Here is a 21,776-nt window from a genome sequence, read left to right on the forward strand (position 1 = left end):
GGTGCCCAAACACCACGAAAATTGGCAGATATAATGTTTATTATATCAGCAACTAACCCTCCAAAATTCAGCCCAATCCGAGTCCTAGAAGTACCCGAACCGGTCTAGGCCCAAAAACCCTGTTTTTGGCCTTTTTGTACTATCTTTGCCTAATTCCTTTTTAGGCCTATGAGATATGTTTATGGGACACTCCCATGATTATATCTCACTCCCACTAGTCATATCCTAGATCAATTTGTCACTCTTATGTGTAACCCGTTGTAGGATCCGATCGAAGTTAGCCGCGAATTATTTCGTAATTCGACGATCGTAGTTGGTCTCTAGCTACAACTCTACGATCCCTAAATCAATCGGACTTGATGATCTTCCACATCAATTGTCCTATCCGACAATTTGTTCGCATTGTCACCTTGGTCGAAGGACATCTCCTTCAACTCCTTCAGTATGCTTGCCTAATTCTCTGATCGTCGAGTGAGATAAAGTGTTTGCACCCTTTGGTCGTTAGGAGTTTGAAAGACCCAGCCGTCTTCCTTGATCAGGTGGTTGTCTGGAGAGAGAAATATCAACCGTCTTCCTTGATCAGGTGGTCGTCTAGAGAGTGAAAGACCAGTCGTCTTCCTTGATCAGGTGATCGTTTGGAGAGAGAAAAACCAGTCGTCTTCCTTGATCAGGTGATCGTCTGGAAAGAGAAAGGATCAGTCGCCTTCCTTTGTCAGGCGGTCGTGCGGAGAGAGAAAGATAGTAACAGTTGTGTCGCTTGCAAGTGGTTTAGACGATCGATGTGAGAGAAAGTAATAGGTTGATTGCGGGAGAATTGGATGTCTTAGTTGATCACCAAATGCCTGTATCATTCTTGGTTTAGTCAATTTATAGTGTCTTGGGTCGATTGCTACCCGGTGATGAGTTGTTGTCTTTAATGGTGGTAACGCATGGGCTGTCACCATAAATATGGATATCGTAACCCCTTAACTGGTTATCCAGGATATTGTCGTCTTGAACAACTGTAACGTCTCCCCAACGGATACATGGTGGGAGATCCGCTGAGAAGGTGAGGGTTGACCTCTTTATCCAGGGCTGGATGTGCTTGCGTGTTTCATCGTCGCTCCGGGGTGTCCGAAGATAAATGAGTTGGGCTCATTAGCCATTTATTCATGAGTTTGGTCACCATGTAAGCCCATTAATCACAGATTTCTAGGGACGCTCCTGATGACGTATTTTAGTCCATTCAAAATGCATTGTACAAACTGCCTGATGCAATATACAAACTACTAGATGCATTATACAAACTACCAGATGTTTCAAATCTGTTGACTGAGGGTATTTTGGACATTTTAAGCAAAGGACTAAAATACATAGATCTTTATGAATGGATCTTGGACCACAATTTCCATAACTTTTAGAATTCTAACCCATGGCTTAACCCATGGCCCTTCAATTCTAATGACATCATACATTGAAAACCCCAAAAGGCCAAAAGCTTCTAAAAGTGAATGTAGAAAATAGGTTATTATTATAGTTAGTGAGGAAAACGTTTTCAATAATACTAGTAAACACCTGCCCTAGTATTTTTTTTTTTTTTAAAGAGTATTGACTACTATTATCTCTACAAAGGCATTGATATATAGATACGATGTGATAAGTACAATAATTGTCGAAATACTACTGATTTAAAGTGTAACGAAATTATAAATAGCCTCAAGCGTGACGAAATTAAATGGCCTAAAGTCCCTCTACTATCACCAGATAACATTTTCAATTATGTATGTCTTCGTATTAACGTTCATAGTAGGGAGAGAATCCAGGAGGAGAGACATGGTTGCATTGACATGTACACTTTCAATTTCATCTGGAAATGGAAACCATAAACAATTCATTAAGACTACCACCACTACCTTCACTCCCCAAATCCAATTTCAAACAGGTTCTCTTTCTAATCTCTTCTTCAAATTTTAGCTTTTTTATACATTTATTGTAAAAAAACCCATTACTAATTTCAATTTTAAAAGAAGCTTTTAGGGTTTTCCCATTCTTCTCTCTTTCATTAATCTTAGGGATCTTCATAAGAACTTCACAAAAATAGAAATTGATAGATTTTTTATTTGAAATTTCAGTTCTTGCTGAAATGTTTGATTTGAAATTTCAGTTGTAAATCTTGGTTGATTCTCTAATTCTCATTTGCCTAATGTTTTAGTGAATCAGATAGATACCCACAAGTTGAAATTTCAAAATTTATAAATGTATGCAGAATTACATTTCCCTTTATACATTTTAATCAAATAATTTGATTAGTTCTTGAATGTGTAGGAAATACTAGATTGAACTGGACCCATAACTCTGCCCTAGTGAATGCTAAGGGACTTCGGTTAAAATCCAATTTTCGAGCGACGATGTCTTCCACTTTGCCCACTGAGAATTTCGAGCAACCTAAGCTGGTTTGGATTTGGACAGAAAGTAAGCAAGTAATGACAGCTTGTGTTGAGAGAGGATGGAATACATTCATTTTCGCATCTAACAACAGAGACCTTGCCGAAAATTGGTCTTGTAAGCAACTAATGATTTCATCTTCTCTCTTGTTTTCTTGTTTCTATACATTTTCAATTCATTACTTGACAAAATTATGCATATGTTGAGTGGTTCATGTCCACAATTTCTTCTTACAAAATTCTGATGTTCTTGGATTTCACAGCGATTGCTATGATAAATCCTCTCTTTATTGGAGATGGGGAGATTTTAGATCGTAATGACATACGAGTAGCGACATTTTCCGAGATTTCTAGCCCCCAAGAGTTAGAACAACTTCAACCCGTCAATGATGAAACAAAGAACGTGGTTATAAGTTTGCTAAATTGGCAGGTTCATTTTGGTCACAGAACACACTTCTTATTTTCTCTTCTCACAATAATAGCCTTGTTTATGTCACTTCATTGGTATGAATTCCTTAGGTGATACCTGCAGAGAATATAATTGCTGCATTTCAAGGAAGTAAAAAAACAGTTTTTGCCATCTCAAGAACTCCCGCTGAAGCACAAATATTCCTTGAGGTAATTTTTTCTACAGCCGTACCAAGTTTAGGTTTTTAGCATGACATGCCAACCAGCAGTAGCTGAGAGTTCATAGTGTAGTATATGTCTTAGTTTAAGTGGAGAAAGTGAGAACAAAAATGATCCTTTTAACCGACATATTATCTTTCAAGATCCACTCTACAATATGAGATCAGAAGTCAACATAAGTGACTTTAGCTCTTATAGAAAGAAAATTGATTCTCGAAACTCTTTCACAATCATGTGATGTCAAGATACTGCGGCAGAGGAAACACCTGCAAAATCCGACCATCTTTGTTTGTCTTCGTTTCCTTTCCCATGTTGTCGCGTCCAGCTTAGTCACCCTTATTGTCCTTTCTTATACTTCTTTCCTTTCTATCTCGTGTCTTCGTTTGGTTGCCTTATTCCCTAATTTTCTAGTTTTTCTTGATAGGTTTTGTTGATGACTTAATTTCTCTTCTTTGTGTCTATGTCTGCTTTTATATTCTATGATTAAACTCAGTATTATTGTCAACAGTTTCTTATATCAAATTCCTTTAAGCATCTCATATTTTTCGATTTTTAGGCCTTGGAGCAAGGGCTTGGTGGAATTGTTTTAAAAGTCGAAGATGTTGATTCTGTACTTGAATTGAAGGTATTTTCTCTAACAATAGAGGCGTTCGTGCGTGCAACTAATTCTTCGTTCTCTCTAATCACTGTGAATATTTCAGGACTATATTGACAGAAGAAATGAATCGAGGAACCTGTTGAAATTGTCTAAAGCCATAGTAACACGGGTTCAAATAGCGGGGATGGGTGATCGTGTTTGTGTCGATCTTTGTAGTTTAATGAGACCTGGTGAAGGACTTCTAGTTTGTTCCTCAATACTCAGTTGTATTTTCACTGTTAAAGTTTACTTATTTATCGATAAACATCACATATATGATCCTTACAATATAACTTGTCTTATAGGTTGGTTCTTTTGCTAGAGGACTTTTTCTTGTTCACTCAGAATGCTTGGAATCAAATTATATTGCTAGCAGGCCTTTCCGAGTCAATGCAGTGAGTATTAGAGGTTTCGGGCTGATATTTAAATGGACTCAGACGGGCCTAAGGCTGTATGAAGTGACCATGAATATTCATTGAAAGGAAGTAGCCATTAACACTGCTTTCGATTTTACAGGGACCGGTTCATTCGTATATCGCCGTTCCGGGAGGAAAGACTTGCTACCTTTCTGAGTTGGAAGCAGGTAAAGAGGTTATCATTGTCGATCAACGTGGACAGCAGAGGACAGCAGTTGTTGGACGCGTAAAGATAGAAAAAAGACCACTCTTCCTTGTTGAGGCAAAGGTTTGTCAAAGTAGAAACACATAGGGTTTAGGGTTCTTTTTAATTCATGTGTGGTTGCCAGGTACTAATGCTGTTTGGGAAATGAATACTTGGCAGTTGCAAGAAAAATCGGGTATCGAAATTTTCTATACCATTCTTTTACAGAATGCAGAAACAGTTGGGTTGGTCTGCCCTTACCAAGGTCCAATCGAACTATCTACCATTTTCTTTTCTGCAAAAGCTTGATTCTTGTTAATTTCTTGATTTGGGTTTGAAGGATGACAGATTTTCTATTCATACATTCTTCACAGGAAATGAATCTACCAAAACTGCAATTCCTGTGACTTCGCTCAAAGTCGGAGATGAAGTAATGTTGAGAGTTCAGGGTGGTGCTCGACACACAGGAATCGAAATCCAAGAATTCATCCTGGAGAAGTAAGCAACCAAATAGAAGATTCAAGTAACAAATCTTTCTTCTTCATTTTTTACATGGATATAAATTTTTAATAGAAAACGGGAATTTCGCAACAATTGTGCACAGTTCTTTCCTGATTACGAGATATTCAATAAAAAACTTTTTGCCTATAAACTGAAGCTCAGATCATAAATGTCAGTATCATTTCTATCCCTAGTCGAAGCAGAAAACTATGAACCATTATTTAGCTTCTATTAGGTTAACAGATATACAAAAGTCATTATACATAAAATAGATCTTAGACTACTTAATATTTGCTTCAATGGACATCTCTGTGGAAAATAATGCGAGTTATAAATACAATCATAATACGTATTTGTTGATGGTATGACGAAAAGTTTAACAAGGAGGGAATGCTAAAGAGAAGTGAAAAACCAATCACATATAATCATATAATCGATAAAGAAGTGAACTAACCTAGCATAACTCCCAACAAAAAAACTGGACTACTTCCAAGACAAATACGAAAGAGATTTAGACAGAGATGCTTGTGTGAATACGCTGATCCCCTCTCAGTGGATTTTAGGTGGTTGTCGGCAAGGGGGTAATGGTGATCCACGAGGTGTGTGGTTCCGAGGAGGAGTAGGATGATGTCTCATCGGGGATCTGCAGGGAGTGGACTCTGCACTTTGTTCTGATTTAGAGTGATGGGTTCCATTCTTTGGAGCTTGAATTTCTTCTAGTTTAGCTAAAACCTCGGCCATTTGTGGGCGGACTTTCGGGTCAGGGCTTAGGCACTGTAGGGCAAGAGTTGCAGCCATGAAAGCTCCTTTCTGTGGGTATTGGCCTTCCATTTTGGTGTCCATAATTCGGAATAACTTACGCTTATCGCTCATATATGGTCTCGCCCATTCCACCAAATTTTGCTCCACCCCAGGCTTTCTCATATCCACGGCTCGACGTCCAGACAAGAGTTCCAACAATACAACCCCAAAGCTGTAAACATCACTTCTTGCTGATAATCGCCCTGTTAAAGTTGGATATATTACATATTAGTTCATAGAATGATCTCTTGGAAGTATTTCGATGTTTTCCTTTTTGAACTTTATTCATTTCCATTAGGAAAATAACCAAGTGGTCTCATAATCTTAGGCAAGTTTGGATAAAAAAGAGATGAAGGGGATTAGGTCAATCGACAAACCTGTGGCAACATATTCAGGAGCAGCATAACCATGGGTACCCATGACTTCTGTCGAAACATGAGTCCTGTCACCAGTAGGTCCTGCTTTTGCCAAGCCAAAGTCCGAAAGCTTTGCGTTGAAATCCTGCACCATTAAAGCATACGTTAATACATTAAAATGCAGTGCAGTTTTATTGGTAAATATCGTCGTCTCTCTTTCTCTCTCTCTACGTACCACGTCGAGTAGCACGTTAGAAGCTTTGAAGTCACGGTATATAACTTGGGATTTAGATTCATGCAAGAAACATAGACCTCTAGCAGCACCAGATGCAACTTTCATCCTTATTGCCCATGAAAGTGGTTGAGCTCCTCCTGCAACACCGAATTACCATTACCAATCGGAAATAAAGCCGTTTTGTGATGCTATAGGTAGGAACAGAATTACGATTTCTCATACAGAACATTAGAAGCTTTTACTTACTTCTGTATAAGTGATTCTCTAAGCTTCCCTTAGGCATTAACTCATATACTAAAAGTCTATTGTCACCGTCCATGCAATAACCGATGAGTTTAACTAGATTTGGATGATGAAGTTCGCCAAGATAGTTAACTTCTGTCTGCAAACAACCCATCCATCAGTTAAGTGTCAAGCGGAAAACAAAATTGAAAGAAAACATGTTTTTCTCTTGATTGTTTCAATCTGACTCACGTGAGTCTGACTTGTCTGGCATAATAGTCATTTCTTCTTCAGACGTATTCTATGTCTGAAACAAATAGACTCAAAATCATCCCGAGTCAGCCATCTAGACGAGTCAGATAAAAACAAACATTCTGAAATCTGATTTTGTACACTTAGATTTCATATATCGAGATTGAAAGAAAAAGAAGAAACATACCAACCACTCCTTATGGCCTTGGAAACCTTCAGGCTTAAGCTTCTTGACAGCAACAACCATGCCAAATCCAGGCTTAGCAGGAGTTAAGGTTTGATAATCAAGCCATCCTTTAAATACACAACCAAATCCTCCTTCTCCTATAAGACTATCGGGGCGAAAGTTTCTTGTAGCACTCTTTAGCTCACTAAAAGAGAACGACTTCAAGTTTGGGCACGCCAAAATCTCACCTTCAGTTCTCGGTGTAGGAAGAACAATAGAAGGCGGTGATGATATACGTGGTTTACTGTTATTTGTCGAAACTCCTGAAGTAGAAGGTAAGTTAAATACTGAAGCTTTTGGTATTCGACCGAAACACTTCATGATTGTAAAACTAGTTACAAGTAGAAAAGAAGGAAACTTAGTAGTAAAATTCAACCGGAAGTCGTAAAGAAAAAAAAAAATGCTTGCCCTGTTCTATCTCAATTACTCAAATGAACCCAAAATCAGCTCAATCGACCGACAATCTAAACTAATCATATGAAAAAACACTTGTCCTATTCTGACTCAAATGAACCAAAAGTCAGTCTCGACCATCTAAACGAGTCAGATGAAAAACATTCTGTAATCTTACTCGAGTCAATTCAGATTTAGATAAACAACGCCCCCCAAATTTAGAAAACATGAAAATTTGCCAAAAAGTTCTCAATTCAAATCAAATATAATACCAAATCATCAGCTAAAGATAGATAAAAATACTCAAAATATCCATGAAAAAAAACCCATGATCAATTAAGTTATTAAATATAATAATTAAAGTCAAAAGAAGAAAATTATAACTAATAACAGAACTAAGAAATAAAATCAAGAGTATCACAATAAACCCATCAACACCCATTAAAGATAATCATTCATAAACTAAAAATTCAACCTCAGAAAGAGAAATTCAATCAGGAATTTGAAGAGATAAAGAGAAGTAAACCAGAAGGAGAGTTCACCTGAAGAAGTAGTGTGGGAGATTTGAGCACTATCTACTTTGGCTGAAGTAGTTAAGCAGCAACCCATGGATGGTGAAATTGGAATTGATCTTTCACAGAGATGAAAATTGGGGAAGAAAGATCAATTGGCCCTCTACAGATTAGAGAGAAGAAGAGGAAGTGGGGAAATGATCAAAAGAAGAAGAAAGAAAAATGAAGGTGTAAGCTATCTGCTTTAGGTGAGAATTTGTAATAATAACAACTTTTGAAATATAGAGAAGACTATGAACCAAGACAAATTAAGTGAAAGTACTTTCATAACCCCTTCTTTTTATATGACATAGTCTATGATAATATTTTATACATATATGGTTATTTTGACATCAACCCAAACTAGTTAGTGATATTTTGTGTTTACTCTCATTTTCAAAGTGTTACTAGTATTTACTCCAAACTTCGTTTTTCGTGAGGAATTTTGGTAAAGTTTTTGTGTCAGAGGCATATGCCGCAGTTGACAAAATTAATTTTGTACGTATCCATTAGACAATATTTCAAACTCGGAACTCGTGCTTTCTCCTTTCACCAACATTTTCATCTTCTGAATCACCACTAACCATCTTCATCTTTCCATCATCAATTTGATGATCATTATGAAGATGATGGTAATCGCGGTAGTGATGGTAGGTGACAGGTGGTGAACAAGGGAAATGATAGAGAACAAAAAAATTCAGACATACTCTAGACATACATCATATGTGGCTTGCCGTGATTCGTTGTCTAATGAATTAGAATCATCAAAAACAGAATCACAGCAAGCCACATAAGATGTATGTCTAGAGCAGGGGCGTGGCTACATTGGGGCCTATGGGGGCACATGCCCCCACAAGCCCCAATGTTAGAATAATGACCCTCTGATTTTTATTGTTGGAACAAACGACCCTTAGTAGTTAGTTCTACTTATACCTTACTAGTCCCTAATTATGCACAACATGCATGTAGACCCAATATGTGTGGATCAAGTTTTATTACATTTTTGTAACTTTTCTTTGGTTAATCTTAATAAAATGGGTTACAATAAATATATATTATTGTAATTTCTGCATTTGAATCTAATTCGGTTCTATACAAAATTGGGGTATTTAAAATTTAATTCAGTTTTATATGTAATGAGATTTTTTATTGCCATATCGATGACAAATTTTACAATAACATGATTTTTTTCCGATACGAACATTGGTTTATGAAAGAAATATGGATCAATTGTAACTTATTCCTATGCATTAGGATAACTATAACAATGTGATATATCTATAATTTTATTTATGCAACAGGTTTGAAAGAAAAAAATGTTTGAATACGATTATAAACATATTAAGACTTTAAATTATTTGAAATTTTATTTATTGTTACAATCTTTACCATAACATGATTTTTCCGATATAAATCCTAAAGTTGGTTTATGAAAGAAATATGGATCAATTGTAAGTTATTCCTACGCATTGACAAAACTATAACAATTTGATATATCTATGGTTTTATTATGCGATAGATTCGAAAGAAAAAAATGCGTTGAGTACGATTATAAATATATCAAGACTTACAGTATTTGAAATTTTATTTTAGTATTATAAAACAAAAAATAACGGTAGCGTTGAACTTTTTTTCTGAATGATTTATTTATTGTCGTAAGCTTAGCATATTAATAGTTTTACCTTTACTAAAGTGCCCCCACTGAGAAAAAATTCTGGCTTCGCCACTGGTCTAGAGTATGTCTGGATTTTTCTTGTTCTCTATGAATTTAGATTAGAATTGTTGATATAAAGAGGATAACTGCGACCATGTCTTAATTTGATAGGGAAAACACAAAGGTAATCTAATTTGAGAATAGAGGTGAACGCCAAATACCATTAAATAATTTAAGGTCTGTGTCAAGATAACGTACATATGTGTGTGTTCGTGTATGGATAATAGTTTATTTTTATATTTCTTTACGAAGATATAACAGTTTAATTAATTTGTAATCGTGTGCAAGATTATATATATCCCAATTGCATTATACCATGGGCCATCGGACAACTGTTTCGCTCCTTGGTCAAATAGAGAAAAACACTACAATTTAAAATTTGAGTTGTTATTTGAGCTATTGGTATCTTTATTGTTAATTGCATAAGCCACATAACTATAAATAATGGCGAAAATCTGTCATCACAAAACAAATGATCATAGATTATTGAGATCGGTTGGTCGGGTATTTAGAACATTTTGGAAAAATTATTAGTAATTAACTTGCAGACAATAGTTTCTTCGTGGACGTCACGAGGTCACTAATAGTCTTGATAGAATTAGTCAATGGAAATGTGGAACTCCACGTTCATATTTCATCATTTTTCATGTGAAAAGAACTAATTTAAATCGATCTTTTAAGTTAAGTCTGACCAAAATTTAAAGTAGTTCAATTTTGCCATTTAATATTTTACATAAAGTAGAGTGTTAATAGTTTTAGAGGGTAGTCTTGGCTTGAATATCTAGACGAGAGAAAAGAACGTCGTCTCGAAATATTAGTACTTCCACCATTGTTATGTAGAGCTATACTTTGTTTTCAGAACATGATTTTAAAATGCTTTAAAAATTAAAACAAGATTTAATAAGAGTATTAAATTGTAATTATCAACAAAAACAAAAACTGCTTTAAAAAAAAAAACTGATAAATAATACTAAATTTACACTATTATTGACACCAAATTAGCACAAAACTACCACCCGTTTAAATTGACAGGAAATTAGCAAAAATTTTTAGATGCAACATACAATAGTTCAATTTTAAAATGCCATAGTATCGCTTATCTTCTTCTTTTGTCTTTTTTTTTCATGTTCTTAGAGAAGCAAATGGTGAACAACTAGCCTGTTGGACTAGAAAGCATGTGATGCCAAGGCTAACATAATGTAAAGAAAATGGTTTTGTATCCGACCACTATCGGGAGAATCCTAACCAGGATATGTGTCTTACCATGATTTAAAGAGAGGAGTATTATATTTTCAAATTATTTTTTATTTTTCTTTCTAAATCTTGACCGGACGCATACTCCGAGTGCAATTCGAGGAAGCAGACAGAACATCGCAGTTGTACTGTACTTTGACGCTCACCTTTTATCGAACTAAGTATGGACAACAACATGAATTTTTGACAAATTTGGTCGAAGAATCTGCCAAAATATTCATAGATTTGCTAAAATAAAGGAGTACCATATATCTAAGTATGAAGGCAATCTAGCTCTTTCAACAAAAAAAAAAATGAAGGCAATCTAGCTATGAGTGTCAATGTCAGTGTGAAAGGATCCAAGACCACTTTGGGCATTTTTTCTTCAACCACCTAAAAGATTAGGCTGACCCTATATATTCTATTTTAAATTTTTGTGAAGTTGTTAGTCATCATAATGTCAAACCAAAAGAACTGAATAGCTAGGAAGGAGGAAGACTTGCCAATCTTTTGGCTATATCCTCAACAAAAACAGAGGAATTTGTTAGAAGACTGATTAGTCAAAAGAATTTTCTTAAGTTCACACATAAAAAAAAATCTTTTTCGTTGGATTACATAGGTAGGAGGAAATTCTGTTAGAATGATATTTACTAATTTGTTTAAGTGGTTTACTTTGTTACTCCATTTATTAAGTCAACTAAAACGTTTCGTTTATCCAATTCCACCACATAAATGATTACGATAGACTTCAGACAAGCTCTCCAAAATTTACTCATAGTGAATACTTTATATTAAGTCTCATATGACATATTATATTCGATGTCGTTTAGCGCAAACTCTTGTATAATATAGTTAAATCGATACATCAAATAATTATTTTTGATCTATCAATCTCACGTGGCGGAAGACGTCCACACGATTAACTCTCTTTTATGTATAAATTATCTTCTTTTATGTACAAAAAAAGAAAAGAAGAAGAATTAGACATCAACCACATTTTATGTCCATAGGTCATAGGAGGACCATTCTGCTACTTGAATAAAAAAAGAGGACCATTCTGTTAGTGGCGAATCGACAGAAAGTTCTGAGAAATTAAGAAGTAATTCAGTACTAAATTGCAAATTTGGCGGGAAATAACATAGTAAAATATTGTGGGTCCCATGGGTTAAGGAAATTTTGGCAGTCAATGTTGACCGAACCCCACAATCCATAAAACGTCACGTTGTGCATAACTCTTACGCATTCTCACATCTTCCCCTCATGGGTCCCGACTCCCGACCTCATCCTTAGGTTTGACCCATAGAAATCGATTCAATATTTATTTTATGTAACATACATATCATTTTTAAGTCGGTTTCAATGTTCCATGGATGAATAACATTTTTGCTTAACTGTCTAAAAAATAAAAATTCTGAAAAGATAATTTGGAAAATCTTGTCTGGGTCGTAATTGAGTAAAAATCGATATTGAAATAGAGGTCACTCTCAATATCGTAGTCAATTTAAAAGAAAGAATGTGGATCATTTTGTTCAATGAATTATGTACCTAGTTCAAAACTCCAATTACACTTAAAGTATATAAAAGAAGGGGAGAGTGACCTCTATTTCAACTTAATTGTATTAAAGAATAAAAAGATGCTATAAATACAAAATGACTTCTTAACATAAACATAATCAATATTGAAATGGGATGTCAGGGTCGTGTAACACATGTATAATATGGTTCATTGGTTCGGGGATACTATGGAGGGGCTATGGATAGGGATTTGAGTGATATTTTTGGACAAAATGTCCTGTAGATATTTCAAAACATTAAAAGCATTTCAGGACATATCTACAGTCAAAACTTTTATTGACATATCAAGACATTAAGTTTATAGCAAAATGTCTTGTACACATTTCAAGACATTTGCCCCATAAACAAAATGGTCTATACTGTCCCAGATATTTGAGAATCACATTTACAAGACCATATTCTATTCATGGTAACCCATCCCATGTAATGAATGTATTGACCTAAAGAAAAATAATTCTTCCTGCCGGGAAACAAGTATTCATGGAAAAGAATGCACACCTCTTAATTCCCAGCAAATCAGACACAAAATTGTTTCATACTGTAAGTATACCATGACCTAATCTTGTATCTTATCTCTTTGATGAAGAAATTTAGGTTTTTCTGTCACTTCATTTAGGTTTTTGGGTAGTCATTCTATTCATGCATTGGCATCTCTTTCACTTTAATGGAACGTATAAGAAGAACTATACATAATCCAATAGCACACAAAACCATTTATTGCTTTTAAAATCATATAAAGTTTTATACTCTTTCTAACTTACAACCTCCCCTTACAAAATCATAACATACAAATAAAAATCTACAACTCTTATTATATCTACTCTCACTAAAATCATTATGAAACCAATGCAGCTGATTGTTCAACCTCCCCAATTCTGTACTATCCTCCTCTTATTTGTTTATTTTTTGTATGGGAGGTTAATATTGTAATTACAATCACATAAATATGTGAGAATAGTCCCACGTAAGAGAAAGCTGATCTAGTAACTAAAAATGCAATTGTTTCAACAAAAAAAAAAACTAAAAATGCAATTGTTAGGTTATTCCGTTCATTGCCTATTGGTTTTGACTTAGATGACCCACTTATCTAATATGGCATCAGAGAGATGCCCACATGTGACAGTGCTTCACGTCACCCAAAGGAAAAAAAAAACGTATTAGACTCAGAAAACTCCACATGTGAAGAAGCGTATTAGAATAGTCCCACATAGAAGAATATTGATCTAAGCAAGAATATTTTTTCTACAACCTTTTAACTCATCGCCGATTGATTTTGAGTTGGATGAACCTAACCAAAATTAGTACTTGAAAATGGTGGGTATGTACAAATGAGAGATCATGACTTAGAACTAGACTAGAAGATCCATAACCACAATACTATCCAAAGAGGAGAGTGGATTTGAGGAATTCTATGAACACACGCCGAAACTCAGATAGGAGTTATTGAACTAGTTGATGTATTTGTAGTCAAAACAATACACATAACATGAAATTCGGAAGGTTTTGTAACCTTAAACAAAATGCAGACCTTGACAGGCCTCTTGGTAAAATTGGGTCGGAAAGGTCTGCGAGTGATTTAAAAAAACTCAAACGAAAAGAAGACTATATGCGAAAATGAATGCTCAAATCTGAGTTGGAAGGTTTTTGGATACTAGATTGTAGCCTTATAGGTATATGTGAGAGATAAAACTGGTCAATTTAGAGACTATGAAGGAGAGACCTTTTGCAAGGAGGTGGTTGGGAAGGGTTCGCGGGCATGGATTCCTGTCCGAGCGTCTTCAGTAAGAAGTTACGTTCCTGAAAATCAAGCGTTGCAAATACATAGTTGTTAGTTTCGTATTGATAGTTAAGAACTAAAAACCATATCGCCTATCGGAATAACTCTGTTTTTGTTATGTGGGTTTCAACTGATCTGAATTTGTTATATGATCCATCTTGGTAGTTTACCATTTGGAAGCCATGGCATGTGAGAATTGACTTACACTTTCTGAAAATCTTGGGCTTGGCATTCCTGCTGCAAATGTTTGGAAAAGTGGAGTTACTTGGAGAGGAGAACTAAATACTGGACTTGGCAGGGTAGTGGTAATCCCATCTTTTTCTCTATCCAAGGATGGAACTAACATAACTGCAGGTAAGCAAACAAAATTTAATCTTCTTATCATTACCGATAAATAAATAGGATTTATGGTGATTGAAATATAAGCGATATAGATATTTAACAAAATCGACGCAAGCTTTATGTATCACCTTGTGCATCATTTGTACTCGTGTCAAGTCCTTCTGAACAAACTATAGCACCATCATTTGCTGCCTCTGTGTGAATCAACTGTTGCCTGACATTATCGGCACTTGTCCTTGAGAACCCATCCTGAGAACAAGCACCGCCGTAATTTTCTAATGTATGAACTGACTGTGGCTCGACACAAGTCCTCTGCTGTTGTGAAGATACGTCAATTTGAGTCTGTTCTGTTTTTTCACCTACCCTATAGGACTGTAGAGTCGATTCGGTGCTGTTATCAGAACAACCCGGAGACTCGTCAGGTAAATCAGCTTGCCTGCATAGTAAAGGCAGCCATAAGCAGGGCATGATATCACAGCTAAAACAAGTTAGGTGCAAAAAATAGATGCTGTATTTTGCTTCGGGTTGAGTTGTGGATGAGAAAAAAGAAAACATTCATACCTCGAATATTGATGAGTTCGAGTAGAGCTACTTCTCAAGTCCTCAATCAAGTCTTTGAAGTCTTCAAGACAGAAATCTGTTTCTGAAAACTCCTTGCTTGGTACATCATTCTCTTGGGTCCGGTTCAAGAAAAGTTGGAGTTCCTGAATGCACATTCACACAAGTGATCAAAATCGTATGAAGTTGTAGATAAACTGTATTATGCATCATACTTTCTCGACAAAATGAGAGATGAAACTACTCGTCTTTACCTTCCAGGCATTTTCAAAACTCTGAGTGTTGTTCTCTGCATTGACTTTTGTTGCAAGTGAGCTAAGCAGTTCTGCTTGTTGCATTAAAAAAGTGATTTTCGGATCATTTCGTTTAAGAAACGTTCCTTGATCCTTGATTTTCTTTCCTGCTTTTGAACAGAGACAGGATAATGTTAATATGACATTTGGTAGTTTTTGCCAAGAACAGGAAACCCTACAAAATTTCATTTTTGCGGGATGGGAAGAATACATGTTTATGTTGCCCAGGACTCAAAATAACAAAAAAGGCGCTGACGACTATGATACTATCTCTTTTGTTATTAGTTTTATTAATCCTAATCACATGGAAGAGACATCTTAAGTTTTGAAGAGGAGCTTTACCATCATTAGATGACATTCTGGTGGGGTTGCCGTCTCGTTGAGCTGCTACGTCATAAACACATTGAGTATTTTGAACTATTACCGCAAAAGGAGGTCTTAATTGCTTATTATCTAGTGTTCGGCATTCTCCAAATAATTTCTCATTTTGGTTGCACTTTTCCGAGATATGGGTCCTACGTCAGGATTAGTTAAAGTTTGAGTAATCATAATCACGTTAGTGTTCATTCAATTGAAATTTTGATCTTCATACCTCGTCTTCTTCAGAGGTACAACCAATTCAGTAACCGTGTCTGTAATGAATCCATTCTGAAGTATAACTCGTTTATCATTTGAATTGATGCACGGACTTTCGTTCTCCTTTGATATGGTTTCATGCTTCGCTCGTTTCCTGCAGAGGGTGTTAAACCGATTCTTCACTGCGTTATCCGTTCTGCATTAGAAGATTAACCAAGTTCAGACCTTAGTAGGATAGCTTTACGGGTAAAACCTTAGAAGCGTAAGATGCTAGAGTGCCCAGTTTTTAGCCCATTAAAATGCCCAGCTGATGTGGAATCACTAAACAAGGTTTTTTCAAAGTTTGACTACGGTGGGGATCGCTTTTATTTCCAAATGAGGAAATTTGGACATTTTAATGGGCAAAATTGCTGGGCACTCTATCATTTCCCTAACAGAATAAGAGTTCATTTATTTACCTGCCTGAAACAACCTTAGCAATTTCAGTCCATCGATTGCCGAATAACTTTTGAGCCTGCACAAATATTTGTCGTTAAATCCAAAATCAATTGAACAACTTAAGATGCTCAAGAAAATGAAATAATATTATAACTATTGGAAAGTTAGAAATCAAGAAAAGTTCTTGAAAAAGAAGAAAAGAAAACCATATAAAATAATTTTTCCATGACCACATGCAAAAGTTCTTATAGAATCATATACCTCACATAAAAGCATGTCTTCTTCTGGTGACCATCCCCCTTTTTTGAAATCTGAATTCAAGTAAGTATACCACCTGCAAATAAAAATTTGTTAATTTTATACATATTCATCATGTTTGAACAGAGGATTTCCAAACTAGTTTAAAATTTGAAGTATTTGTATAGATTATCAACCTTCTTCTACACTGTCTGGTTGTTTTATCTTTAAAATTACTCGCGATTATCGTCCAACTGCACACAAAAATTCAACTTTTAGCTTCTTGTTTCTTTCTAGTAAGGTGGGTTTTGTTTCATCGTTTGAATCTGACCAGTCTAACTCAAATATACCCAACTCAGTCAGCCAGATGAGTCAAGCAAACAAACCATCAGAAGAAAAAAAAAAAACAACATTCACTAACTCCTACAACATAAAAGAAAAATAAACATCAATACTTGTCTGTTCCATGAATGCTAATTTGTTCTCGAAGTATATCGTCTTCCTGCATTAATTTTTGATACAAAATTAGATTAATCAATAAGATACAGTAATTCTTTATAGAAAATACTAAAATCACAAAGGATTTTGACAAAAGAAAGTTGTGACGGTTGTGGTTTGAAATTTTGACTAAATCTTGACTGTTGAGAGATTAATACCGCAACCGCCACATCAGCTGGGCAGTGAAAACCAACTTGGTAACAACTCCAACCAGTGTTGTTGGCAAGATGATTGGAAAGAAAGAAAGAGAGAAGGTTAGAGAGAGAAACCTCTTGAGACCAAGTAACAATGTGTCTTTCTTTCTGTTTTGTGATAGTTTCCGAAAATTTAGGAGCTTCATTGATCTTCATATCTTCTGAAATTGTTTATATAAGTTTCTTCTTCCTTTATCAACAGGCATTTCAAAATGAAAGAGAAGAAGATTACTCTCTTTATCTCTCTCTCTCTCTCTATTTCTATGTTTGAAGATCAACAAGAAGACATCAGTAGCTCAAATGCTCTCAAAAGAAAACTAAAAGGTTTATAATCTCCCAAATTAGCATAGGATTCTTCTAACTTTTCAATAAATAACATTCTCCAAAACTCTAGTAGTAATATTTTCTTTAATCATTCATAAATTTACTCAAAAGGATTCCAACTTCATCTCGATTGAAGCAGAAATTAACTTTTTTCTCTCTCTAGAAAACTAATAGATCTAGTTTCGATTTTCATAAATTCTTGTAGAGAAATAAAATTGAAGTGGAAGAAAGTACTAATACTAGTGTGGAGAGAAGAAAATAGTAGAATTGTAATTGATGGGTAGATGATGATCTTTTTTAGGGTTTTTGTTTGGTTGTTGTTGGTGGGGTTCGTTTGTTTTATTTATTTATGGCTTGGTTGAGGACAAGAGAGAGAGAGAGAGAGAGAGAGAGAGAGAGAGAGAAGGAATTATGTGAAAAGGTTAAACCTTTGAATGATAAAACACTCGAGTGTAACGAGTGGAGATGAAGGAGGTGATGTTCTCGGTTGATGACCGAGAGGGAGAGTGTCTCGGTTATAGCCGAGAGCTATATAACAACTCTTGGTGAAGACCGAGAGTGATGATGCTCGGGTATAACCGAGTGTGAAGGAGACTCTATCTCGGTTGTGATAGCCGAGAGAGGAAGATGATGATCTTGAGTAAACAATCGAGATGATGATGAGCTTCGGGTGAGAGCCGAGAAGGATAATAGTTGATGGTGAAGAGAGACAATAGTTTAGGTAAATACCTTGGTTATATTATTCACTTACAACTTCTATATTACAATATGAATGAACCTCTTTATATAGGTTTACATGATGAAGAGTTTAAAGTAATCAAAACTTATCTAAACTAATCCTAAACTAATCTAAATTACAATCCTAATAACTAAGGAATCCTAGTTGTAGTAGGATTCCTATTTGGACCAAGTCCACTCGGTTTGGCCGAGTGGAGTGGACCTTCCAACACTCCCCCTCAAGTTAGAGCGGGAATGGAAGTAACGCCTAACTTGCCAATAATGTTCTTGAACGGTTCTGCCCCAAGTGGCTTTGTGAAGATATCCGCTAACTGATTTTCTGTACTGGTGAAGCGTGTGGCAATGACGTTGTCTTTAATCTTTTCACGAACGATGTGACAATCTATCTCAATGTGTTTTGTACGTTCGTGGAAGACGGGATTATCAGCAATGTGGAGAGCGGCCCGATTGTCACAGTAAACTGTCATCGGGTCAGAGTGATTGATTCCAAAATCAAGTAGTAAATACTTGAGCCATTGTAATTCGCATGTGAGGATGGCTAAAGCTCGATATTCTGCTTCTGCCGAAGATTTTGCAACTGTGGGTTGCTTCTTTGATTTCCAGGAGAGAGGGCTGGATCCCAACATTGTGAAATACCCAGTAGTAGATCTACGGGTTGAAGGACAGCCTGCCCAATCCGAATCACAGTATCCTGTAATATGGAGAGAGCTGTCTGCGGGTAAGAAGACTCCTTTATCAAGAGTACCCTTCAAGTATCGTAGAACGCGATGAGCTGCGTCTAAGTGTACTTGGCTAGGTGTTTGCATGAACTGACTGAGGTTGTTTACGGCAAAAGTGATATCCGGTCGTGTAACCGTTAAGTAAAGTAACCTGCCTATGAGACGGCGGTAAACTGACGGATCTGGTAAAGGTGTACCGTCAGTGGGACTGAGACGTAATTTTTGTTCCATGGGAAACTCAGAAGGACGTGCAGCGGTGAGTCCAGAATCTTTTAAAATATCAAGAGCATATTTCCTTTGACATAGAAATATGCCTTGTGATGAGCGAGATACTTCGATACCAAGGAAGTATTGTAGGCGGCCCAGATCCTTTAGTGAAAAGGCTTTATTTAGAAATATTTTTAATTGGGAAATAGCATGATCATTATTTCCCGTGATGATTATGTCGTCTACGTAGACGAGGACATAGATTTGAGTGGAGTGAGATCTAAAGGTGAAAAGAGAATAGTCACTTTTAGACTGAGAAAAGCCACGTTCGATGAGAACGGAGGAAAATTTTGAAAACCATTGTCGGGAGGCTTGCTTGAGACCATAAAGTGATTTATGGAGACGACATACTTTAGACTCCCCCTGAGATGAAAAACCGGGGGGTAATTTCATGTATACTTCTTCATCAAGGTCGCCTTGAAGAAAGGCGTTATTGACATCCAATTGATGGAGATTCCAACCTTTAATGGCGGCAATTGAAAGAAGGACACGAACAGTTACTAATTTGGCAACTGGAGCGAAGGTGTCATTATAATCCAACCCCTCGATTTGGGTGTAGCCTTTGGCTACTAGGCGGGCTTTATATCGTTCTATAGAACCATCGGATTTGAATTTAACTTTATACACCCACTTACAACCAATAGGCTTCTTGCCGGGTGGTAAGCTAGTGAGAGTCCAAGTTTTGTTATCTTCCAAGGCCGAAATTTCCTTAGCCATGGCCTCCTTCCAATGAGAAGATTTCATTGCTTGGGTGAAGGAAGTGGGTTCGGTCGAGGACAAGACCGAGGAAAGAAATTGTTGATGAGAAGTTGAAAAGGAATTTATAGAAAAATAGTTTTCAAGTGGATACTTGACGGTAGTGGTGTTGGAGCAAACATAGTCTTTGAGATGACTAGGTGGTTGACGAGACCGAACCGGTCTGCCGGAGTCAACGTCGGGAGCGCCGGAAGTGGGAACACCGGTCGCGGGCGGTGGAAGAGAAGAGCCCGAACCGGGAGTGGTGACAGGGGGTTCTGTCGGCACCCCTGAAGCGGGGTGTGTGTTAGAATAATCTGTCGGCACCCCTGAATCAGGGAGCTCGGTAGAGATATCTGTAGGCACCCCCGAAGGGAAAGAATGGTTTTCTGTCGGCACCCCCGAAGGTGTGTTACCAGGGGTGTCTGGAGGCACCCCTGAAACAGTATCCAAAACCGGGACGACAGGGTCAGTGGGTTCTTCGGTGAACCTGCTGCTGTCGGACGGTGAATCGGGAGGAGGCTCGGTATTCACCGGAAAATCAAAGGTTCCGTCATCATCAATAGAGAGGGATGGAGACGGGTCGGCGAGAGGAGCTTGTGCCGGAGGTGGAGAAGCCATAGGAAAGCGGCTCTCGAAGAATGTAACGTCTCGTGAGATGAAAATACGTTGAGTAGAGATGTCGTAGATACGGTAACCCTTTTGTCCACTTGGGTAGCCAAGAAAAATGCCGGCGGAGGACCGGGCGTCCATCTTGGTTTTGACCAAAGGGATACGGGCATAGCAAAGGCATCCGAATACACGTAAGTGTGAAAGATTCGGAGGAGCACCCATGAGGATTTCATGAGGGGATTTCCCATCAAGGATTGGTGTGGGTAATTTATTAATGAGATAGACGGCGGTTAGAACGCATTCTCCCCAAAACGAAAGAGGGAGGTGAGCTTGAAGTCGTAAAGATCTAGCGACTTCAAGAATATGGCGATGTTTTCGCTCAACAACACCGTTTTGTTGAGGTGTATAAGTGCAACTACGTTGATGGGTGATTCCTTTTTCAAGAAACCAACTTTGGAGGGAATGATTCATGAACTCAGAACCATTGTCTGATCTAATTGTTTTTATCACACAGTTAAATTGTGTATGAACATAATTAGAAAAATTCCTAATTTTCATGGTGGAGTCCGATTTAGAACTTAGAAGGAATATCCAAGTACAACGAGAAAAATCGTCAACAAGGGTCAAAAAATAACGACACCCGGAGGTGGAGGGAACCGGAAAGGGACCCCATATATCGGCATGAACTAACTCAAATATATGAGTGGAAGAAGTAGTGCTAGAAGGAAAAGGCAATCGACATTGCTTAGAAAGCGGACATATATCGCACGGCACTTTATTTGATAAGGATTTAAAATTCATACATGGAAGTCTAGAATTAAAAAATTGAAAACGAGAGAAAGATGGATGGCCTAAACGGCAATGCCATAAAGAAAAAGACTCATGACTAGGTTTATCTTGAAATAAATTTGAAAAGGAAAAAATTTGACGCTCCGTGCGGAGGAAGTAAAGATCATCATGGAGACTACCATGCCCAATCTCCATCTTCGTTGTTCGGTCTTGAAAAAGACATAAGTCATCGTCAAATAAGACGGTACAACGAAGAGATTTAGAAATTTGAGATATAGATATGAGATTAAATTGAAAAGATGGAATATGAAGCACATCTTGTAAATAAAATCT

General features: G+C 36.8%; 3 protein-coding genes across 7 annotated transcripts; 1 reads left to right on the plus strand and 2 right to left on the minus strand.

The window, feature by feature from the left end:
- Positions 1 to 1,624: 1,624 nt before the first annotated feature.
- Positions 1,625 to 4,939, plus strand: LOC147543004 (3-dehydroquinate synthase). Of its 2 annotated transcripts, none has more exons than XM_086632714.1 (10): positions 1,625 to 1,921; positions 2,305 to 2,541; positions 2,687 to 2,853; positions 2,943 to 3,041; positions 3,607 to 3,675; positions 3,752 to 3,892; positions 3,993 to 4,082; positions 4,204 to 4,371; positions 4,468 to 4,552; positions 4,662 to 4,939. In XM_086632714.1, exons 1-10 carry the CDS (start codon positions 1,759 to 1,761, stop codon positions 4,787 to 4,789), a joined length of 1,347 nt encoding a protein of 448 aa, XP_086488840.1. In that variant the 5' UTR covers positions 1,625 to 1,758; the 3' UTR covers positions 4,790 to 4,939. The 2 variants fall into 2 exon arrangements, with proteins under 2 accessions (XP_086488840.1, XP_086488841.1); XM_086632715.1 differs by having other exon boundaries at positions 1,767 to 1,921; positions 2,290 to 2,541.
- Positions 4,940 to 5,048: 109 nt separating this feature from the next.
- LOC147543005 (putative serine/threonine-protein kinase PBL3) lies at positions 5,049 to 8,035 on the minus strand. Of its 3 annotated transcripts, none has more exons than XM_086632717.1 (6): positions 7,816 to 8,035; positions 6,842 to 7,143; positions 6,427 to 6,562; positions 6,181 to 6,317; positions 5,967 to 6,090; positions 5,049 to 5,792 (listed from the first exon to the last, which is right to left on the minus strand). In XM_086632717.1, the coding sequence occupies exons 1-6, from the start codon at positions 7,880 to 7,882 to the stop codon at positions 5,338 to 5,340; spliced, it is 1,221 nt and encodes a 406-aa protein (XP_086488843.1). In that variant the 5' UTR covers positions 7,883 to 8,035; the 3' UTR covers positions 5,049 to 5,337. The 3 variants fall into 3 exon arrangements, with proteins under 3 accessions (XP_086488843.1, XP_086488844.1, XP_086488842.1); XM_086632718.1 differs by having other exon boundaries at positions 6,842 to 7,368; positions 7,421 to 8,035; XM_086632716.1 differs by having other exon boundaries at positions 6,842 to 7,155; positions 7,825 to 7,959.
- Positions 8,036 to 13,036: 5,001 nt separating this feature from the next.
- Positions 13,037 to 17,995, minus strand: LOC147543006 (transcription factor MYB124-like). Of its 2 annotated transcripts, none has more exons than XM_086635228.1 (12): positions 17,335 to 17,995; positions 17,023 to 17,069; positions 16,765 to 16,821; positions 16,592 to 16,664; positions 16,351 to 16,406; positions 15,909 to 16,088; positions 15,659 to 15,831; positions 15,278 to 15,423; positions 15,027 to 15,169; positions 14,594 to 14,901; positions 14,329 to 14,471; positions 13,037 to 14,143 (listed from the first exon to the last, which is right to left on the minus strand). In XM_086635228.1, the coding sequence occupies exons 1-12, from the start codon at positions 17,413 to 17,415 to the stop codon at positions 14,045 to 14,047; spliced, it is 1,506 nt and encodes a 501-aa protein (XP_086491354.1). In that variant the 5' UTR covers positions 17,416 to 17,995; the 3' UTR covers positions 13,037 to 14,044. The 2 variants fall into 2 exon arrangements, with proteins under 2 accessions (XP_086491354.1, XP_086491353.1); XM_086635227.1 differs by having other exon boundaries at positions 15,278 to 15,426; positions 17,335 to 17,954.
- Positions 17,996 to 21,776: the final 3,781 nt, after the last annotated feature.

This window comes from Eschscholzia californica, unplaced genomic scaffold (assembly GCF_041429995.1).
Source record: "Eschscholzia californica isolate CP2 unplaced genomic scaffold, dmEscCali1.0.p SCAF_4, whole genome shotgun sequence".
Lineage (NCBI taxonomy): Eukaryota > Viridiplantae > Streptophyta > Magnoliopsida > Ranunculales > Papaveraceae > Eschscholzia > Eschscholzia californica.